This window comes from Lepidochelys kempii, chromosome 1 (assembly GCF_965140285.1).
Source record: "Lepidochelys kempii isolate rLepKem1 chromosome 1, rLepKem1.hap1, whole genome shotgun sequence".
NCBI lineage: Eukaryota > Metazoa > Chordata > Testudines > Cheloniidae > Lepidochelys > Lepidochelys kempii.
Genome location: NC_136380.1, coordinates 157,668,745 through 157,690,226, shown reverse-complemented (window position 1 = coordinate 157,690,226; position 21,482 = coordinate 157,668,745). Strand labels below are relative to the sequence as shown.

The 21,482-nt window shown below is 43.1% G+C and overlaps 2 protein-coding genes across 5 annotated transcripts in view; one reads left to right on the top strand and one right to left on the bottom strand.

Moving 5' to 3' along the window:
- HSF2BP (heat shock transcription factor 2 binding protein) overlaps nucleotides 1–20,170 on the bottom strand; it is a 95,824-nt gene extending 75,654 nt beyond the window's left edge. For all 3 annotated transcript variants that reach the window (XM_078854414.1, XM_073359320.2, XM_078854418.1), the window contains exons 1-3: nucleotides 20,084–20,170; nucleotides 15,549–15,699; nucleotides 7,112–7,215 (exon numbers count right to left, since the gene is read on the bottom strand). In XM_078854414.1, coding sequence (XP_078710540.1) covers nucleotides 7,112–7,215; nucleotides 15,549–15,699; nucleotides 20,084–20,119 — 291 coding nt within the window. In that variant the 5' untranslated portion in view covers nucleotides 20,120–20,170. The remainder of the gene's footprint in view (nucleotides 1–7,111; nucleotides 7,216–15,548; nucleotides 15,700–20,083) is intronic.
- Nucleotides 20,171–20,319: 149 nt separating this feature from the next.
- Nucleotides 20,320–21,482, top strand: part of RRP1B (ribosomal RNA processing 1B) — a 36,893-nt gene continuing 35,730 nt past the window's right edge. For both annotated transcript variants that reach the window (XM_073359285.2, XM_073359277.2), the window contains exon 1: nucleotides 20,320–20,506. The gene's annotated coding sequence lies outside the window, so the exon portion shown is untranslated. The remainder of the gene's footprint in view (nucleotides 20,507–21,482) is intronic.

Below are 21,482 nucleotides of genomic sequence, written 5' to 3'. Positions count from 1 at the left end.
CTTCTCTTGCTGGTAAATAAATAGTTTTTCGAAATTTTTCTGTGTGTACTACAAGCAGTCGGTTATTCAAACCAGTCGTTAAAATCTTGTTAACTTAAAAATGAGTTTGTTGAATTTACTTTCTTTACTCTAAACTCATCAGATCCATCAGCTTCTTTGACACCAGCTTGCAGCAAATCTTCTGCTCAAATACACTGAACCTTCTTCCTATCTTTCTTCTTTTCTGTATTGCATTTATTCAGTGTTTGCATTTTGCACTTAGGAAGGGAAATGCTGATGTTGATTAATAAGACATAACTTTGGTAATGTTATAACTGGATAAGCCTGTCAGGATGCAAAGCCACAGCAAAAAAATCAAACAGTGTTCATAAACATCATCATAGCAAATGAATGAAAACCAGAAATAATATTTACAAGACCAGAGGAATAAACAGACCCCGCAAAAAACACACTAACAACCCTCCAAGAAGCAATTCTACTATGGGTGCATGCACACCGACTACTTATTGTGCTATGCAACATCTTCCAAGAAGGGTCAAACTTCATGACTACAACAGTGATAAACTACGTAACTAGAAAGTGATTAGTTAAGAAGACAGTAGTGAACCAAAGATTAGATGTATGCTTCCAATTTTGCTCAGGTTCAGAGGGTGTTTTAATTTCCTAAAGAAGTTATTGTTAGGGACCGAGATGTAGGCAGTTTGGCCTAGTAATCAGAGCAGGAGTCAGGTCTAGTGGGCAAAGCAGGTATCCAGCTTGGGGAACAAAGCCAAGGTCAGCACCAGAGTCAACTGCCAGTTACTAGAGCCAGAGGTCAAGCCAGAGTCAGAACCAGTAATCAAAGCTGAGGTCAGATGCCAAATGCCAGCGCCAAGGGTCAAGCCGGAGACAGGGTCAGAGCCAGGACTCATCACTGAGGATTGGAGGTGAGGCACAAAGGCAGAAGGAGAGGCAAGGATCAAGCATGGAGCAGGAGCAAAAGAGGGAACAGGAGCCAAGGCAGGGATAAGGCAGGAACCAGGAGCAGAGCAGGAACAGGGTTGGGTGCAGTAAGCAGGCACAAGCAGGGTGCAACGCAGCCACAACTACCTTGCAACCACAAGGACACCACCTTATTATCAGACAAACTTCCTGTTCCTCCTCCTGATGGAGGTGGGCGATCCTCCAACCAGAGCTCCCATAGGTGGTGCCTTGGCTGAGGCTACAGCCCTAGTAGCTTCTCAGCACACCAGGTTTCAGTAGCCATTGGGTGGAGGTCAGAATGGTGCAGCTGTCTAGAGATTCCCAGGGCCTGGGTTCAATACCTGGGATGTCACAGTTACCTAGGTTTGTGAAGAAACAATGGAATACAAAATGATTATTCATTCTTGACCAAGAAAAGAGTATTACTATTATCAACAAGGAGGAAGGAATGCACGCCAAAATAGGGAAAAAACAGGTTAAAGAATATTTAGAAAAGCAGGATGTATTCAAATCAGTAGGACCTGATGAAATTCATCCTAGGGTGCTTATGGAACTAGTTGAAGCAATCTCGGAACCACTGGCAATTATCTTTGAGAGGCTGAGGTCCCAGAAGACTATGGTACCTTTCTTTAAAAAAGGGAACAAAGAGGACCCAGGGAATTACAGACCAATCAACCTAATCTGACACTTGGAAAGATACTGGAACAAATTATTAAATGATCAGTTGATACGCATCTGGAGGAGAACAGGATTATCCAAGGAATAGCCAACACGGATTTGTCAAAAACAAATGATGCCAAACCAACCTCATTTCCTTCTTTGACAGGGTTACTGGTCTACTGAATAGGGGGAAGCTCTAGATGTGATATATCTTGATTTTAGTAAGGCTTTTGACACAATCCCCCATGACATTTTCATAAGCAAACAGGGAAATGTAGTCTAGACGAAATTACTATAAGGCATAGCCAAAATGCACCTCACAAGCCGCACGCGGCTCTTTACGAGTTTGAGTGTGGCTCACAGAGCTCGGAGTTGCAGCACCACTGGAGGAGCCAAGGCTTAGGGCTGCAGCCCCACCAGGCAGAGCCAGTGCACGGGTCTGCAGCCCCGCTGGTAAGAGCCGGTGCGTGGGAGTCCAGCCCTGCAGGAGGCGCCCAGGCTCGGGGTTTCAGCTGCACATGTCCATTATAACAGAATATTGCTTCAAGTAATGCTGTGTGGACCTCCTTGCTTGGGTTCTTCCCACATTCTGCACAACACATACAGTGTTTACTGTTCGTAAGTCAGATTTCAATTGTTTCAGATCTAAGTGTTAACCCTCCTTTACTTTCGTGGATGATGATGACGACATCTTCAAATTGTAAGAAACGCAAGTATGAAGAAAACTGAAGTTTTAAGTCAGAATGGGGGGGGGGGGGAAATTTTGCATTCATTGTTAAAGGTGACAAACCCCTGTGCCTTACCTGCACAGTGAGCAACTTGAAACCTCGCTACAAACTAATCATAGTAACTTTTTATCTAAATACCCTCCTGAATCAGAATTAAGGAAGAACAAGCTAACCGCACTAAAATCACGCCTAAACAGTCAACAGACACTACTTTCTGTGTTCAGTAAGGAAGCTGACACAATGACCATAGCTAGTTTTGTTAGGTCCTGGAATATCGCTTGTGCTAAATGTCCACTGTGATAGAGAATTTGTTAAGAAGAATACTGCCCAAGTGGTTGCAATTTTAGATCCAAGTAACACAAAACCTGAAAAACGAATAAAGCAAATTCCAATTTCGCACGACCCTATGGAGAGGCAGATCTCCCAGATCAGTGCTAATGTTCCAAGCAAGATCATAGATGCAAAATGATCCAAAGAATTCTGTAGCATTCCACCTGTCAATTAATCCACGATATACAAGGTAGACCACAATGAGCTGTATTTGTTTGCTATGTTTCTGTGGATGTAATTGTGAAAGAAGGAATGTTGGAATTAGTGGCGCTAAAGAAACAACCCATGGTGTTGACATAAAGAACGCACTTGACAAAGCATTTATAAATGCCAATGTACCACTGGATAAACTTGTCAGTGTAGCAATGGATGGAGCACCTGCAATGGTGGGGAAAAAAGTAGGCCTTATCAGACTCTTGAAAAGCAATCCCAAATTTCCAGAGTTTCTCCCTGTTCATTTTATCATCCATTGTGAACATCCCACAGGTAGATACTTCAAGTACAAAAATATTACAAAAACGGTCCTAGAATTTGTGAATTTCACCTGCTCGAATGGGAAGACTCATCAACAGTTCAAAAATTTCATTGAAGAGCTGGATCTTGAAGAAAAACCTAACGAGTCTCTTTCTACTGTATTGTGAGGTGGTTATCAACCAGCAATGTCTTAAATAGGTTTATGGAACTGCTGGAGCCTTTCAGTGCTTTCCTTGAAGAAAAGGAAAAGTCCTGTCCACCACTGAAAGATGAGCAATGGATGCAGAATCTGGTGTTTTTCGCTGATATTATGTGGCATCTGCAAACTCTCAATGTGGCACTCCAAGGGGAGGAAGATTATTTCTGACCTAACTCAGACAGTATTCAGCTGCCAGAACAAGTTAAAGCTTCTGCAAAGCGACATAGTGTCAAGAGACTTCAACCACTTTCCCCATCTCAAGAGTAAGGTAAAAATATTCCCTGTAACTGAAGCAGAAGATCACAAACATGAGGAATACAGAGGTAAATTACAAGCACTGCTTGATACTTTCAGGCCAGGTTTGAAGACTTGGAGAAGCTGAGATCCTGCTTTGCTTTTCTTGTAAACCCTGTCATGGTTGATGTGATCAACTATGGCTCTCCAATTCCCAAAACCGTGGTTACAGAAACATCTGCTGTAGAAATGGAACTACTGGAAATTCAGGAGGACTAAGCTCTAAAGATAATGAAAAAATCACAGTCTACAATCGAGTTCCAGAAGCAAGTGCCAGGAATGAAGTATCCTCAACTCAAGAAGACTAGTGTGCGGCTCATTTCAATGTTCGGCACAACATACTGCTGTAAATTGCTGTACTCCATGATGAAGTTCGTAAAATTGAAACGTCATGCAGTCCTTACTAATCAACATCTGATTGAGCTCCTCCGTACTGCCTTGACAACATATTAACCACTTTCCAAAGACTTACGACCAGGATGGAGACCCACAAGTCCTGTAGCTCGAACAGTAATTAGCCGTGACACATTAAGTAGGATGTTACTATTTTAGAAAATTTATGTGTAAAGGTTGTGCATGTCTAGCGGCTCTCGAACTTCTGAAAATTATCGGATGTGGCTCAGAGGGTCCGTAAGTTTGGCCACCCTGGTCGAGATTTACTTGGTCCTGCCACAATACAGAGGGCTGGACTTGATGACTTCTTGAGATTCCTTCCAGCCCCACATTTCTATGATTACCTATCCATAAATTCCAGGTGATTTGTTTTTCTCTTACATCCATACCAATGAATCACCAGTCTGTTTTCAGATAGCTTGATGAACCTGCAGAAAACAATTCAGTACATTCACAAACACGACTACATCTTTTAACTTGTTCCCAGACTGACACCACCATCATTGCTACTAAATAGCTGTCAACTGAAAGAGTATTCTGGATAATGACATGCAAATAAGTAGACAATTATAATACGATACATATATCCATCAGGATCCCAAAGACTTTCACAACCTATACATACACACACCACTGAAAGACACATCGTTTTTGACTGGGAGGCAACCAGCACATACTGCACAACAATGAAGATGAGAGGGAAAGCTTTGGCCAAGAACACCAGGGGAACTCCTACTCTTATTAAATGTGCCATAATTTATTTTAAGGTCTTATCCAAAAGAGAGCACACACAGTGAACAGGACGGCACTCAGTTTATAAAGTTTGTAAGAGTGGAGGGTTGAATCCATTAGGTCAGGATTTGAGTCAGTGGCAATAAGATGTGTAGGTATTTCAAATCTGATGCTTAGACCACTGAGGAATGGACCAGAATAGCTACAGCAGAATAAGCTACAGTAACTCCTCACTTAACGTTGTAGTTATGTTCCTGAAAAATGCAACTTTAAGTGAAACGATGTTAAACAAATCCAATTTTCCCGTAAGATTTAATGTAAATGTGGGGGGTTAGGTTCCAAGGAAATTTTGAGGGGGCAGACAAAAGGCATTATATACTGTACAGTACTGTACTGTGATTGGGAAGTTCCCCTGGCTTACCCCACACAGGCACAGCCCACTGCAGGCAAGGCCGCTAGGAAGCACCTTTGCGGTAGCAGTGGCAGCTTACCTGGAGAAGAACAGGCGCTGACTTTGCTGGGGGATGCTCCAAGCCCGCCTCTTCCCGTCCCCGCTCCACTCCAGGCCCAACTCTTCCCACCCCCACTCCACCTCCTCTCTGGAGCATGCCACATCCCCGCTCCCAGAAAGTCCTAAGCGCCACCAAACACCTGTTAGGCAGCGCTTAGGACTTTCTGGAACGGAGGGGGAGGAGTGGAGATGCAGCACTTCCCTGCTCCTCCTCCTCCCTCCCAGAAAGTCCTAAGCGCCGCCAAACAGTTTGGCGGTGGGGGAAGCGCTGGGAGGGAAGGGGAGGAGGCAGAGAAGAGGAACTTGTGCAATGCTCCCTTGTAAAGTTGCTGCTCTTCCACAAAATCTTACATGCAGTGTACAGAGCAGGCAGCCAAACGATGTTATAAGGGAGCACTGCACAACTTTAAACAAGCATGTTCCCTAACTGAGCAGCGACGTAACTTTGAAACAAAGTGATGCGGGAGGACATTAAGTGAGGAGTTACTGTATTCTGCAATTACTCCCCCTGTGGACATTCTTATTCTGGAGTAAGAATGCCTTTTTCTGATTTAGCTTAATCCACTTTGGAAGCAGATCAAAATAAGCTGGAAAAAGGCACTCTTTTTGTGGAACAAGAGTATCCACACCAAGAGCTATTCTGGAATAGCTACTGCACTTTAAATTCACGCCCTACATTATTGTAGAGCATCTTCCCTATGTAGTCAATCCCTAGGTCACTTTCTGGAGTCAAGCATTCCACTTTGCTTGACAATGTCTCTATGCAGTATTGCAACTATAGTTAGATCTAGAGTTTTACTCAGGTACAGCTAGTGGTACATGACATGACAGCAGGAGAAATGAGAACAGGGGCCAAAAAGAAATACTGTATTAAAAACAAAAAATGAACACAGCTTAAGTCAGCCCAGATGGGAGAAGGTTTCATTTTGTGCACAGCAATGCCTGTGTTATATTCCATGTATTTTTCCTTTTGAAACAGACACATTATAGAAATGTTAAATTAAATTCAAGGGACTAATTCCTCCAAACAGCTCTTGATGTCAACTATCTGAAAAGATCTTGCAACAAGCTTTGCGAACACCCAAGCAGTGTGTTTTTCAATCTTGATACAAAGAGCACATTTATGTAGATTTCCAGTGCTGTGTTAAACCAGATTCAAAAAGAGTCAAACAATCTAAAAAAAAATTAAGGAAATTCATATTTAAGGATTAAACTGTCCTAAATTCATCCTGTGACATATAACAATTGCGGCACATACAATATAAAAAAATCAAATTATTTTTAACCCATGTAGACTATGCAATACATACATATGTAACAGAGACAATCCCTTTATTATACCAATTCAGGTGTAATTTTATGTTTGAAAAAAAGGAGAGATCTCTGAACACAATTATCAAACATATTTAGTTTTTCCCCAACTCTATTTGGGAATAATACGTAATTAGTTATTTTAGAGACATTTATAACAAGAGGTAAATAAATTCTGACAGAAGTGTGAATTTGTTTCCCTTTAAGATTTCAGCTTCAAATAATTATTAGTTCTGCAGCCATGTTTCATTTTACTACTTTTATCATATGGATCATTCTGTTCCAGAACAATCTTTCATACAAAAAGTATTAAGGCTAGAACTTTTAGGTGCACAATTTACATATTACTTGGTTATATGAACTCAGTGCCCAACAGTTTTCCAGGTTACCCAGAAGCCATATACTGAAGAGATATTATATCTTGCACGGTTCAAGTGCTGAACTAGTATTTCCCTGCACTTCTTACTAAAATTCAAGCATACAGATCATAGCTTACTTTTTTGTGAACAAATGTACCTTTTTCTCCCTCATGCAATCTGATTGGGCTGTTTCCAGACGGGCTTTGAAATGTTCACAATCCATTCTCACCTGCTCTAGTTCTTGTTCTCTTTTCTCCATGTCTGCAAAATATAATTTGAACAAATTAAACAATAAGAAGTTACAAGCAACTACCTTACACTAAGCATGAAGATTCTGCCAAATGCAATATGAAGAGTCTGCTTTAATATTTGGTTGTGTCAGGCCTCCTCCTTGTGGCCAACTGGGACTATAACTATGTGTCACATTATTAAACAATTATTACAAAAAATCTATTAAATTAACATGAAGTTTTTGATTTAAACCAGGAAATACATGAGAATTCACCATGAAGGATCAAATCTCTCATACTTGACCACAACAGGGCACAGTAAGCTATGTTGAAATTGAACTCCCTTTTGCCCAGAACATTATCTTTATTTTTAATGTCATTCATTTTCTATTTTTTATTAGTTTTCATAATCTACAGATTATCTGAAATCTTTGCCCTCACTTTTAGTGGTGAAGATGAGGAAAATACCAACACCAACTAGAAGTAAATGTTGATTTAATCTATGGGGTATGAAGTATGTGAACAATTAAAAAATGTAGTACAAGCACTCCAAATGTATTAATGTTTGTAGAACACTAGATAAATGCTAAGCATATCTTTACAGTGCTGTCTAAAACTGATCCATGATTGCTTTAAAAAAAAACCAACAGTTAAATAAGAGAAACTGATCTCCAGATTTATTAGAAATATGGTTTTATTTGAAGTGCTTTGCTGTAATAAATAGAAATCAAGTGCAATTATAATACTAATAAATCAGGAGATTAGCCCCATGCCCCTTCAAACTAGCCTGCAACACTAGGTGGGCTGTCTTCATAGGACAGTTACACCCACTGCAATCTGCAGAATGAGAGACCAGGATTCCTCTCTGAACATACAGTACCACTTAGTCAACTTAGTAATCACTTTAAATATTAATTTCTCTTATATTTGAATAACAAACAAATTCTGAAGGGAAAAAATTCATTTTAAAAACTTCATCCAGTGCCTTTTCACAATTTCCCCCATGTGCTCAGAAGGACAGACTAGTTCTCCCACAATTCACTGGGAAAGAACAAAGTGGCTCCAGAGGTGAGGCCGGCAAACTGGTTGAAACTATAGTAAAGAACAAAATTGTCAGACACATAGATGAACATAATTTGTTGGGGAATAGTCAAGATGTCTCACCAATCTACTAGAATTCTTTTAAGGGGTCAACAAGCATGTGGACAAGGGGGGATCTAATGAATATAGTGTACTTAGATTTTCAGAAAGCCTTTGACAAGGACACATTTGGAGGCAGGAACGTCTGTGAGGGGAGGGCTCCTGCCTCATACTGAGAATGAGGGGCGATCAGCAGGTTATCTCAAGTGCTTATATACAAATGCACAAAGCCTTGGAAACAAGCAGGGAGAACTGGAGGTCCTGGTGATGTCAAGGAATTATGACGTGATTGGAATAACGGAGACTTGGTGGGATAACTCACATGACTGGAGTACTGTCATGGATGGTTATAAACTGTTCAGGAAGGACAGGCAGGGCTGAAAAGGTGGGGGAGTAGCACTGTATGTAAGGGAGCAGTATGACTGCTCAGAGCTCCGGTACGAAACTGCAGAAAAACCTGAGTGTCTCTGGATTAAGTTTAGAAGTGTGAGCAACAAGAGTGATGTAGTGGTGGGAGTCTGCTATAGACCACCGGACCAAGGGGATGAGGTGGATGAGGCTTTCTTCCGGCAACTCGCAGAAGCTACTAGATCGCACGCCCTGGTTCTCATGGGTGACTTTAATTTTCCTGATATCTGCTGGGAGAGCAATACAGCGGTGCATAGACAATCCAGGAAGTTTTTGGAAAATGTAGGGGACAATTTCCTGGTGCAAGTGCTAGAGGAGCCAACTGGGGGGGAGCATTTCTTGACCTGCTGCTCACAAACCGGGAAGGATTAGTGGGGGAAGCAAAAGTGGATGGGAATTTGGGAGGCAGTGACCATGAGTTGATTGAGTTCAGGATCCTGACACAGAGAAGAAAGGTAAGCAGCAGGATACGGACCCTGGACTTCAAGAAAGCAGACTTCGACTCCCTCAGGGAACGGATGGGTAGGATCCCCTGGGGGACTAACATGAAGGGGAAAGGAGTCCAGGAGATCTGGCTGTATTTCAAGGAATCCCTGTTGAGGTTACAGGGACAAACCATCCCGATGAGTCGAAAGAATAGTAAATATGGCAAGCGACCAGCTTGGCTTAACGGTGAAATCCTAGCAGATCTTAAACATAAAAAAGAAGCTTACAAGAAGTGGAAGGTTGGACATATGACCAGGGAAGAGTATAAAAATATTGCTCGGGCATGTAGGAATGAAATCAGGAGGGCCAAATCGCAGCTGGAGCTGCAGCTAGCAAGAGATGTCAAGAGTAACAAGAAGGGTTTCTTCAGGTATGTTGGCAACAAGAAGAAAGCCAAGGAAAGTGTGGGCCCCTTACTGAATGAGGGAGGCAACCTAGTGACAAAGGATGTGGAAAAAGCTAATGTACTTAGTGCTTTTTTTGCCTCTGTCTTCACGAACAAGGTCAGCTCCCAGACTGCTGCGCTGGGCATCACAGCATGGGGAGTAGATGGCCAGCCCTCTGTGGAGAAAGAGGTGGTTAGGGACTATTTAGAAAAGCTAGACGTGCACAAGTCCATGGGGCCGGACAAGTTGCATCCGAGAGTGCTAAAGGAATTGGCGGCTGTGATTGCAGAGCCATTGGCCATTATCTTTGAAAACTCGTGGCGAACGGGGGAAGTCCCAGACGACTGGAAAAAGGCTAATGTAGTGCCAATCTTTAAAAAAGGGAAGAAGGAGGATCCTGGGAACTACAGGCCAGTCAGCCTCACCTCAGTCCCTGGAAAAATCATGGAGCAGGTCCTCAAAGAATCAATCCCGAAGCACTTACATGAGAGGAAAGTGATCAGGAACAGTCAGCATGGATTCACCAAGGGAAGGTCATGCCTGACTAATCTAATCGCCTTCTGTGATGAGATTACTGGTTCTGTGGATGAAGGGAAAGCAGTGGATGTATTGTTTCTTGACTTTAGCAAAGCTTTTGACATGGTCTCCCACAGTATTCTTGTCAACAAGTTAAAGAAGTATGGGCTGGATGAATGCACTATAAGGTGGGTAGAAAGTTGGCTAGACTGTCGGGCTCAACAGGTAGTAATCAATGGCTCCATGCCTAGTTGGCAGCCGGTGTCAAGTGGAGTGCCCCAGGGGTCAGTCCTGGGGCCGGTTTTGTTCAATATCTTCATAAATGATCTGAAGGATGGTGTGGATTGCACTCTCAGCAAATTTGCGGATGATACTAAACTAGGAGGAGTGGTAGATACGCTGGAGGGCAGGGATAGGATACAGAGGGACCTAGACAAATTGGAGGATTGGGCCAAAAGAAATCTGATGAGGTTCAATAAGGATAAGTGCAGGACCCTGCACTTAGGACGGAAGAACACAATGCACCGCTACAGACTAGGGACCGAATGGCTAGGCAGCAGTTCTGCGGAAAAAGACCTAAGGGTGACAGTGGACGAGAAGCTGGATATGAGTCAGCAGTGTGCCCATGTTGCCAAGAAGGCCAATGGCATTTTGGGATGTATATGTAGGGGCACTGCCAGCAGATCGAGGGACGTGATCGTTCCCCTCTATTCGACATTGGTGAGGCCTCATCTGGAGTACTGTGTCCAGTTTTGGGCCCCACACTACAAGAAGGATATGGATAAATTGGAGAGAGTCCAGCGAAGGGCAACAAAAATGATTAGGGGACTGGAACACATGACTTATGAGGAGAGGCTGAGGGAACTGGGTTTGTTTAGTCTGCAGAAGAGAAGAATGAGGGGGGGATTTGATAGCTGCTTTCAACTACCTGAGAGGTGGTTCAGAGAGGATGGTTCTAGACTATTCTCAGTGGTAGAAGAGGACAGGACAAGGAGTAATGGTCTCAAGTTGCAGTGGGGGAGGTTTAGGTTGGATATTAGGAAAAACTTTTTCACTAGGAGGGTGGTGAAACACTGGAATGTGTTACCTAGGGAGGTGGTAGAATCTCCTTCCTTAGAAGTTTTTAAGGTCAGGCTTGACAAAGCCCTGGCTGGGATGATTTAATTGGGGATTGGTCCTGCTTTGAGCAGGGGGTTGGACTAGATGACCTCCTGAGGTCCCTTCCAACCCTGATATTCTATGATTCCCTCTATGTCCCTCACCAAAGGCTCTTAAGCAAAGTAAGCAATCATGGGATAAGAGGGAAGGTTCTCTCATGGATTGGTAACTGGTTAAAAGATAGAAAACAAAGGGTAGGAATAAATGGTCCATTCTCAGAATGAAGAGAGGTAAATAGTGGTGTCCCCCAGGGGTCTGTACTGAGCCCAGTCCTATTTAACATATTCATAGATGATCTGGAAAAAGGGGTAAAACAGTGAGGTGGCAAAATTTGCAGATGATAAAAAACTACTCAAGATAGTGACGTCCCACGCAGACTGCGAAGAGCTACAAAAGGATTTCTCAAAACTGGGTGACTGGGCAATAAAATCGCAGATGAAATTCAATGTTGATAAATGCAAAGTAATGCACATTGGAAAACATAATCCCAACTACACATATAAAATGATGGAGTCTAAATTAACTGTTACCACTCAAGAACAAGATCTTGGAGTCGTGGATAATTCTCTGAAAACATCCACTCAATATGCAGCAGCAGACAAAAAAGTAAACAGAATGTTGGGCATCATTAAAAAAGGGATAGATAATAAGACAGAAAATGTCATATTGCCTCTATATAAATCCATGGTTCGCCCACATCTTGAATACTGCATGCAGATGTGGTCACCCCATCTCAAAAAATATATATTGGAATGGGAAAAGGAAAAGATTCAAAAAAGGGCAACAAAAATGATTGGGGGTATGGAACAGCTGCCATATGAGGAGAGATTAATAAGACTGGGACTTTTCAGCTTGGAAAAGAGACGACTAAGGGGGGATATGATAGAGGTCTATAAAATCATGACTGATGTGGAGAAAGTAAATAAGGAAGTGTTATTTACTCCTTCTCGTAACACAAGAACTAGGTGCCACCAAGTGAAATTAATAGGCAGGAGGTTTAAAACAAACAAAGGAAGTATTTTTTCACACAACGCACAGTCAACCTGTGGAACTCTTGCTAGAGGATGTTGTGAAGGCCAAGACTACAACAGGGCTCAAAAAAGAACTAGATACATTCATGGAGGATAGGTCCATCAATGGCTATTAGCCAGGATGGGCAGGGATAGCGTCATTCCCTCTGGGGCACCTGGCATTGGCCACTGTCGGAAGACAGGATGCTGGGCTAGATGGATCTTTGGTCTGACCCAGTATGGCTGTTCTTATGTTCTTAAAGTGGCTCTATATACTGCCACACAAAGAAAGAATTTCTCTTAGGAGCGGGGTAACTGCCCTGTTACAGTATGTAACCATGGTACTTACCCTACAGTAACTGTGATTCTTCGAAATGTTGCAGTCAGTATGGATCCTATTGTAAGTGCACATGCCCCTCCTGCACACAAGCTCGGAATGTTTTCTGAACAGCAGTGACTGTTAGGGCTACAGATGCCCTTGTGCCTCCTTATGCTCAAGCACGAGGGCATAAAGGGCAGACTGGGTGCAATCCTCCCTCAGTTCCCTAGCAACTCAAAGCCTGTGCTGCTGACGACTCTGACAAGCAGGGAAGGAGGGCAGATTATGGCATCATCTCAAGAAACCAGTTTCTGTAGGGTAAATATCTATTCTTTCTTCTACGAGTGTGTGCCAGCGTGGATCTTACTGTACGTGGCTGGCAAACAGTATCTTCTCCAGATGGTATGAATGAGGAATATCAGCTGTGTCAGTCAAATCAAAATTGGAGTACTGCTCTCCCAAATTTGGAATAATGCTTGACAAATAAGGCAATTGCTCTCTGTAGCTGTCTTGCAGATTTCTGATATTGGCACATTTCAGAAGCAGGCAGAAGATGTTGTTTGAGTTCTGATGGAGTGAGCCTTGATATTTGGTGGGGGAGGTACACCAGCCAACTGGCAACACATCAAGACACTTTGTGTTATCCAGTTTGACAAACTTTCCGATGAAACAACCAGCTGTAACCAAAACTGATTAGAGGACATTTTGAAAATTTTATTCCTGTCAATATAATTTCAAAGAGCTCTGGATACATCCAGACTGTGTAGTTTCTTCTCCCCTTGTCTTGAGTGTTGTTTTGGAAAGAACACAGGTAAGTTAAAGGATTAACTTAACTGGAATTCAGAAATTATTTTGGGTACGAATCTTCCTAAGATCCCAGTACCACATTGACTGCGCGAAACAATGTGTATGGGGGTTCAGCCATGCGAGCCTGAAGCTCACTCACTCTGCTGGCTAAGGTGATGGCCACCAAAAAAGATTGTTTTGAGAGATGGTGGATGGAGCACAGTAGGAAAGAGGCTCAAAAGCGGGGGTGCACTCTGTAAGTTTTAGGAGAATAACATTGAGGTCCCATGCTGAAATAAGTTCTCTGGCCAGTAAGTTTACATTAGGCTAGTGGTGGACAACCTGCAGCCCATCAGGGTAATCTGACGGGCCACGAGACATTTTGCTGATGTTGACCGTCTGCAGGCATGGCCCCCCTCAACTCCCAGTGGCCACTGTTTGCAGTTCCAAGCTAATGGGAGCTGTGGGAGGTGGCAGGCCACAGGGACATTTTCCGGAAGTACAGCTAGGAAAAGGGACAGAGGACATAACTGAAACTTGTCAATGTCTCTTGTTGTGAGCTGCCTCCGATTAACACTATCTGGCCATAGATAGATGTGGATGACCCTCTTTCTCAGGTGCACTGCTGCCATCACCACAGTTAGGCATTTTCTGAAGTCTCTTGGTGACGTGAAGAGCCGGAATAACAATACCTTATACTGTTGGTGAGTAGGCCCCACTGTAAATCTCAGGTACTTCCTGAGGGCCAGATGGATGGTGGCTATGTGGAAGTCTGTCTTGTGAGTTGAGAGCAAAGAACCGATCTTGAGCCTGAAGAGATGAAATAATGGAGGCAACCATTACAATCCTAAATCTGAGGCAGTGTACATATTTGTTTGGTCTCCTCAGGTGTAGGATAGGACGAAGACCACATTTTTTCTTCATAATAAGGAAGTATTACAAGCAGATGCCTCTACCTCCGTACTCTTGCAGCACCTTCTCTGTGGCTTCTGAGAGACTTCTTTCTGTAACAGGCACTCGCAGGAAGGGTCCCTGAAGAGGGACAGTAAAAGGAAGTAGGCAAGAGGCAAAAAATGAAAGTGGATGGGGTAGCAGTGGGCAATGATGTTGAACACCCATTTGTCAGCAGTAATCTCTGGCCACACCCCTAGGAAGGGGGTAAAGCATTTTCTGAAGATCAACTCTGGATTGCTCTTGATGAGGCTCCCGACACTCCCATCAAACCTGCTGCCCCTGAGAGGGATTCAGGTGCATGATGGAGGATGACGGGTCTCTTCTGGAATAAGAAGCTGTTTCCTGGATGGTTATTCTGCTTGGCAGTTGTGTGGGAAGGGTAGCATTCTTTGTCGTGTTGGAGCTGGTATTTGAACAGCTTTTAGTATGGTACCGGAGAATAGTTTACTACTGACCTCAGCAGAGCTCTGGAATCTCTGAAGGGGTGGAGCACTTCATCCGTCTAGTTACTGACGTACTTCATCTCCTTGAAGCTTTTTATAGAAGTTTGTACTTCTTTCGGAATACTAGGTGTCTGCAACCAAGAGGCATGTAGGTGTAATGGCCATGACCATGGATCCGGCAGCCATGTACGATGCATCCACAGAAACTGGCAGCACCATCTTTACTACTATTTGGCCCTCTTTGATGGTCTCCTTCAGTTCTTCTCCACAGCTGTTGGAGCTTGGATAGGAAAGGGGTTACCCTCTGCCATCTCAAAAAACTGTATTTTGCAAACAAAGCCTAGTAGTTTGTGATATAAAGTTGAAGGAAAGCAGATAGATATGCCTTATGTTCAAAAAGGTCCAATTTCTTTGGAGCCTCATCTTCCGTTGCACTTCTCTCATGGTTTTCAATGCAGAATGAGTTTCTTCCTGTCCCAATCTCTCTTCCTTTCTGTCTTTTAATAGGAAAATAGCAGCTTGCGTGAGTAAATAAAGATTTTGTCTTCAGTTAACTAATTAAAACATTTTTAAAAATTTAATTGATTGACATGTCTAGTTAATTCTGAAATTTTGAAAAACACCAGGGTTATCCTTTAACAAAATATTTAAGCAGAATGTGTCAACAAAAATCTATAGCCATTTGTACAAACCGGGCTGTGTTTGCTCTAAACAGTGTTGGAAGTATTTATGATTGCTGCTAATGTGGTGCAACTCACTTGTTTCAATAACATCCAATTTCCGGAAGCTCTCCAAGACATCTCCATTCAGTATTCGAGGCAGGAAGTCTCGTAACTGCATCACTTCAGTTGTCAGTCTCTCCAAATCTCTCTTCCTGACTTTAACAAATTCCTCTTTGGTCTCAGCCTTCTGAAACACGGAACAGACCACATATCTTTGTTACTCTACAATATTCTCTGATTTGTATTCTGGTTACACATCCTTCCTTCTCTGCCACAAATGCATCTCCCTGCATTCAATATATCTTCAGAAATATAGAATTTTATTTTGAAAGAAAATGTCATCTAGTGGTCTTTTTAAGCATGGGACTTTGACAATAGCAAGTGTCGTGCACATGCTGAACTACTGTCTTTAGAATGACCTAAGGCTTATGCTGTACCTTTCAAATTTTTTAATGAACTCAAAAGTTTTCTGAACCCCCCAACCATGTTGCTAAATTATAATAGTTCTTCTACTGGAAATATTTCTATTCACCACAAAAGATCAATTAAATTTTAAAAATTCTTAAATTAACATTCATGATGAACCAAAAACACACAGAAGCAATTAAATTCCAAGTTAAGACCAGTAAGAGTCATGTAATTCCTCTTCTTGTATCTAACTATTGCTATAGCATCCATTTCAACTCTGCATCTGAGAAAATTAGCTCTGGTTTTAAAAAACCCATGATTAAAAAAAAAATAAATCTCAATGCCAAAATAAAGTGAGGACTCAGCTCTAATCTCAGAGGTAAAGGTGCACATTGCACTGTCTTGAAAACTCTGCTGTACATTCACGAGTTATCACTAAGAGCTTCGGTTTTCTTTGTCTTCAATATCTGTTCTCCAACATGCTTTCAAAAGGCAGGATTGCAAAATTTCAAAAGATATTTTGCTTATTTCAACCTCCAATCCAATTATAATGTTTATGTTACATCCAGCAACTAAACTGGGTGCTGAACAAACCCCACAAAAACAATTTTTCACCCTAGAATGAAGCAACATATTTCTTACTCTCTTCTACTTTGATCACTTTGTATTATATGTGTCTATTTTTTTTCTTACAATCCTATTTCCACAAGTCTCTCTTGTGGTGTCTCTCTCTCTCCTCTTATTTCCCCTTTTTATTTAAATTCTGCTCCTTTTAGGGGGGACAGAAGGGAACATCGTCCCAGGAAACTTAATTTCCCCCCTTCTCCCTCTCCAAGAACCTTGCATTATGGGGACTACCTCACCTACCAAAAAGGACACAAAATTAGACATATGTTGAAATCCCCAATCTTTATTTGATGTGTACACTATTAGAACCCCCCCAAAACTAGTCAGAAATGTTCATATAGTAACCCTGAAAAATGTGCAAACAGATAGGCAACTGATTATCACCTCTTGCCTTGCAAATCCACCTGTCCTAATAGATGCGTGCCCACAGTGGTCAGTTAATTTTTAAAATAAGCCAGTAACTACCATGCTGGCAAGAAACCTCTAGTGAAAACAGCTCCCCCTCAAACCTGTTAAACTTCCTTCTGAAAAAGAGCTCTGTTTAAGCTCGAAAATGTGTCTCTCTCATCAACAGAAGTTGTTGCAACAAAAGATATTACCTCACTCAACTTGTCTCTAATATCCTGGGACCAGCATGACTGCAACACTGCATACAAACTTCCTTCAGTCAGCCACAAGGGGTTGCTAAAGAACTATACATGTAGCCTTTTCCCTAAAGGGCTGAGCTGTATATGCAACTTTCCCACCTCTAGGTGGATGGGGGAGTGAGGGTCATTCCAAGTATGCATTGCCACTAAACTATCAGGACAACACCTATGGCATTTGTATTTCTCCCACACCTTTTCTATTATTTCCTCTCCCTTATTGGTTGCTTGCTTCCTCCTCTCTCTCATCTCTTTGTATGCTTCCCTTAATTTTTACTTCTCGTTTTGCTTTTCTCTTTTGCAGTTCCCCACCACCAGCACTTCAAAAACACACCTGTGCTGTCTTAACAAAATCCCAGCTGTTCTGGTTCAGGCAACAGAGTGAAAATTAAAATATTAAAGTAAGATTCTTTACATAGATTGTAACGTTTTCAGGGCAGAGAGCATCTCTTTGTCATATGTTTGTAAAATGCCCAACAACATTGGGGTCTCTAAGTACTACCATATTACAAATAATAAATAATATTAAAATGAATTAAATCCCAAGGGGCTCAGAGGAAGGGAAGATAAATGGGGCAGCAAGACTTTAGATGAACAGTGTGACCAACCAGGGAACCGGGTAGATAAGTGGTCAAACAGGAAGGATAAAGCAGCAAATCAGTAGTTTTGAGAAAAATGGAAATCAATTTGGAATTGGCATCAAAGATGGATATATTCAGCACTGAACACTAAATTAAAAAAACCTGTTACTGGAACGTTTGGACTGAGATGTTAAATTTACAAAATTGAGAAAGTTCTAATTTACGGTTCTCTCAGTAAATATAGTTCATCTCATGCAACATTACAGTTACAACAGCCAAGTTTAATTTTCTTTCCTCCACTCAGAAATGAGTATTTTCAAACCTCCCACATGCTGGAATATTTTTTAAAAAGAAAGGAACTAGATACAGACTATTTAACAGAGGAAAGGATCGTTTTGTGATTAAGGCCCCAGACTAAACTCAAAAAACCTATTAGGATCAATTCCTGACACTGCCACAAACTTCCCGTGCAACACCGGGCAGATCATTTAACTGTGTCTTGGTTCCACATCTGTAAAATGTGGTTACTACTTCTCTAATGCACAAAGGTGCCATGCGGTGCTCAAATACTATGTGGCAATAGCTGCTTCATAAGTAACTAGAGAGACACGGTGGATGAGGTAATATCTTTTATTGGACCAACTTCTTTTGGTGAGAAAGACAAGTTTTTGAGCTCTTCTTCAGGTCGATGTAAGCTCAAAAACTCATCTCTCTCACCAAAAGAAGTTGGTCCAATAAAAGATATTACCTCACCCACCTTGTTTCTCTAATATCCTGGGACCAATACAGCTACCACACCACTGCACATAATAAGTAAGTCAGACATAACCCAGTTCTATCTATTCCCAGTTCTTCCAAAAGTTATGTGACATTGAACAGATCACTTGAATTCAGTGACCAAGTTTCCTCAACTGTGTTTAAAATAAAATAAAAAAGTAGAGAGAATAATACTCTCCAGTATAGTGCTTTTATAGTGCATTAAGTTTCACACAAACACATACTACAGATTGCAAACTGAAGTTTTATTTCTTTGTATCTATCAGCACAAGTCATCCCAAGCTCATGTCTCACAGCAGAAGTCACTGTGACAGCATTTAATGTATTTAACATGCCCTGGTTTTCTAAGGGTACATCCACACAGCAAGCCTGATCAACACAGGTGTTCTGCAAAAAACCAAACAAAAAAAAACCCAAACAAAACAAAATTATTCTAGAATGTATTAGCAGGAGTGTTGTAAGCAAGACCTAAGTAATTATTCCACTCTACTCCACGCTGATTAGGCCTCAAGTGGAGTCTTGTGTTCAGTTCTGGGCACCATATTTCAGCAAAGATGTGGACAAATTGGAGAAAATCCAGAGAAGAGCAACAAAAATGATTAAAGGTCTAGAAAACATAACCTATGAGGGAGGATTGAAAAAACTGGGTTTGTTTAGTCTGAATAAAAGACTGAGAGGGGATATGATAACTGTTTTCAACTACATAAAAGGTTGTTACAAGAAGGAGGAAGAAAAATTGTTCTTCTTAACCTCTGAGGATACGACAAAAAGCAATAGGCTTAAATTGCAGCGCGGGCACTCTAGGGTGGACATCAGGAAAAACTTCCTGTCAGGGTGGTTAAGCACTGGAATAAGTTGCCTAGGGAGGTTGTGGAATCTCCATCGTTGGAGATTTGTAAGACCAGGTTAGACAAACACCTGTCAGGGATGGTCTAGATAATACTTAGTCCGGCCATGAGTGCAGAGGACTAAACCAGATGATCTCTTGAGGTCCCTTCCAGTTCTACGATCTTTAGCGCCACAGCAGGAGCCTGAGCCTTTAGACCTGGGCTCTGAGTCTCGCTGCCAGGGGATCCGGCTTGCTGTATAGTTGTACCCAAGGGTACCCATAGCCTGCATGGATTGCAAGCAGAGCAGCGTGAACTGGCCAATCCTGCAAATCTGACCCTCAGCCTTTAAACAAGCTGTAGGCAACTCCCGTGCAGGAACTGCCCTGCAACATTTCTCTCCACCTTTTAAATTCACTTCCACCCCCTGGGCAGCCAGGCCACCCCTCGCTGGGCAGACTGTTTATCCAGCCTCTCTCTCTCAGCGCCCACGGGCCTCCCCGCACTGCACAGCCTGGAGCAGGGCGCTGCTCCCCGGCCTGCACCTGGGGACACGCCCCGACCCCGGCCCCGCCGCTGTGTGGGCGGGAGGCCTAGGCCGGGCCCCGCGCTGCCACCTCCCCGGCGGGAGGGGGGGGGGCGGATGCCCAGGGGGCCGCTGACGCGAGGGGCCGCGCGGGAAGGCGGGTGGCGCCACCCGCTGCTACCTGCCCGTCCCCTGCGGGGCGCGCGCTCCGCTTCATAGCGCCAGCCTCAGCGCGAGGAACTCAGCAGCAGCGCCGCCGCCCACCACGCGTCTCCGCGCCACGTGACTCCTCAACGCCCCGCCCCGCCAGTCCCACCGAGGCGAGGGGCGGAGCCTGGCGGGTTGCGGGCTGAGTTAGAACCGCGGCTGCGTAGGGGGCGGGCCCTCTGGGGGCGGGGCTTTCGTTGCTCGTCCTGGCCCCGCAACCTCTTTGTCGTTCAGGGGCGGGGCAGATAGGGCGCCCCCTCCCTGGGCTGCTCCTAAGCGGGGGGGCCCCGCCCCCATCGGTGCCTGGGCTAGCCCAGTAGCTGCGGGGGGCGAGCACGTGTTTGGGGAGCGGACGGTGCGCAACGCGGGCCAATCCAGGGGCAGCGTTTGAAGCGGGGTTAGTATAAGGCCCTGCCCTGTGGCTAGTGCCCGAGCCGTGGTGCCTGGGCTGGGAGCAGACGCTGCTGCTGCGTGGGCGGGGATTGCTGTGGGGCTGTTTTTTGGTTTTTAAGGGGCTACTGATGCCCATGAAGGTTTCAGCTCCAAAGGAACAAACAGGCGAGCGGGAGTTTTTAAAACTGGCAGTTCAGCTAGTAACAATAGGCGAAGTCAATCGGAAGAGGAGTGTAATCAGGCAACTTGGATTTTCTGCAAAGTGCAAGTGTTACACAGGGAGTGCCAATGCCATACTGAATCAGGTCTCTGGCCCTGCTAGTCCGGTATCGTCTCTGGGCGGCACAAGACACTTCAGAGCAAAGTGGAAGAGCGCTTGCAGTAGGGAGACGTGGGATGACCTGCCCTGTCCCACGTTACTAGAGACTAGGATGAGCACTAGCTAAAAAATTGGTTTAAACATCAGCTTTAATATTCTTTCAAAAAATTAATATTCTTGATATAATTGTCTATCAATCTTTTTTTTTATTTTACTAAGTTCTTGATCTCAAAGACATCCTGTAGCAATGAGATCCAGAGTCTAATTACATACTCTGTGGAAAACCTTTATTGGATTTTGAATTTCCCACTTCTAAACTTCATTGGATGTTCCTTTGTACTTGTGTTAGGAGACAGGCAAAACAGATGGGTCTTGTCTAGCTTCTCTATTTTATATACTTTTGTTATGTCCCCTCTTGTCTCCTTTTTTAAAATAAAAAAATTGCAATCTTTTAAATCTCTCTTCACGTGAGAATTTTCCCATGTCTCCAGCTATTCTCCTTATCCTTTTCTGAACACCGCTCTAATTCTACAATCTCCTTTTTGAGATGGGGTAACTAATACTGCATACGATATTCTAGATGAGGCCACACTACTTTGATTGATATGAAGGCATTACAATATTCTATTAGTCACTGTCCCATTCCTTGTGCATCCTAACA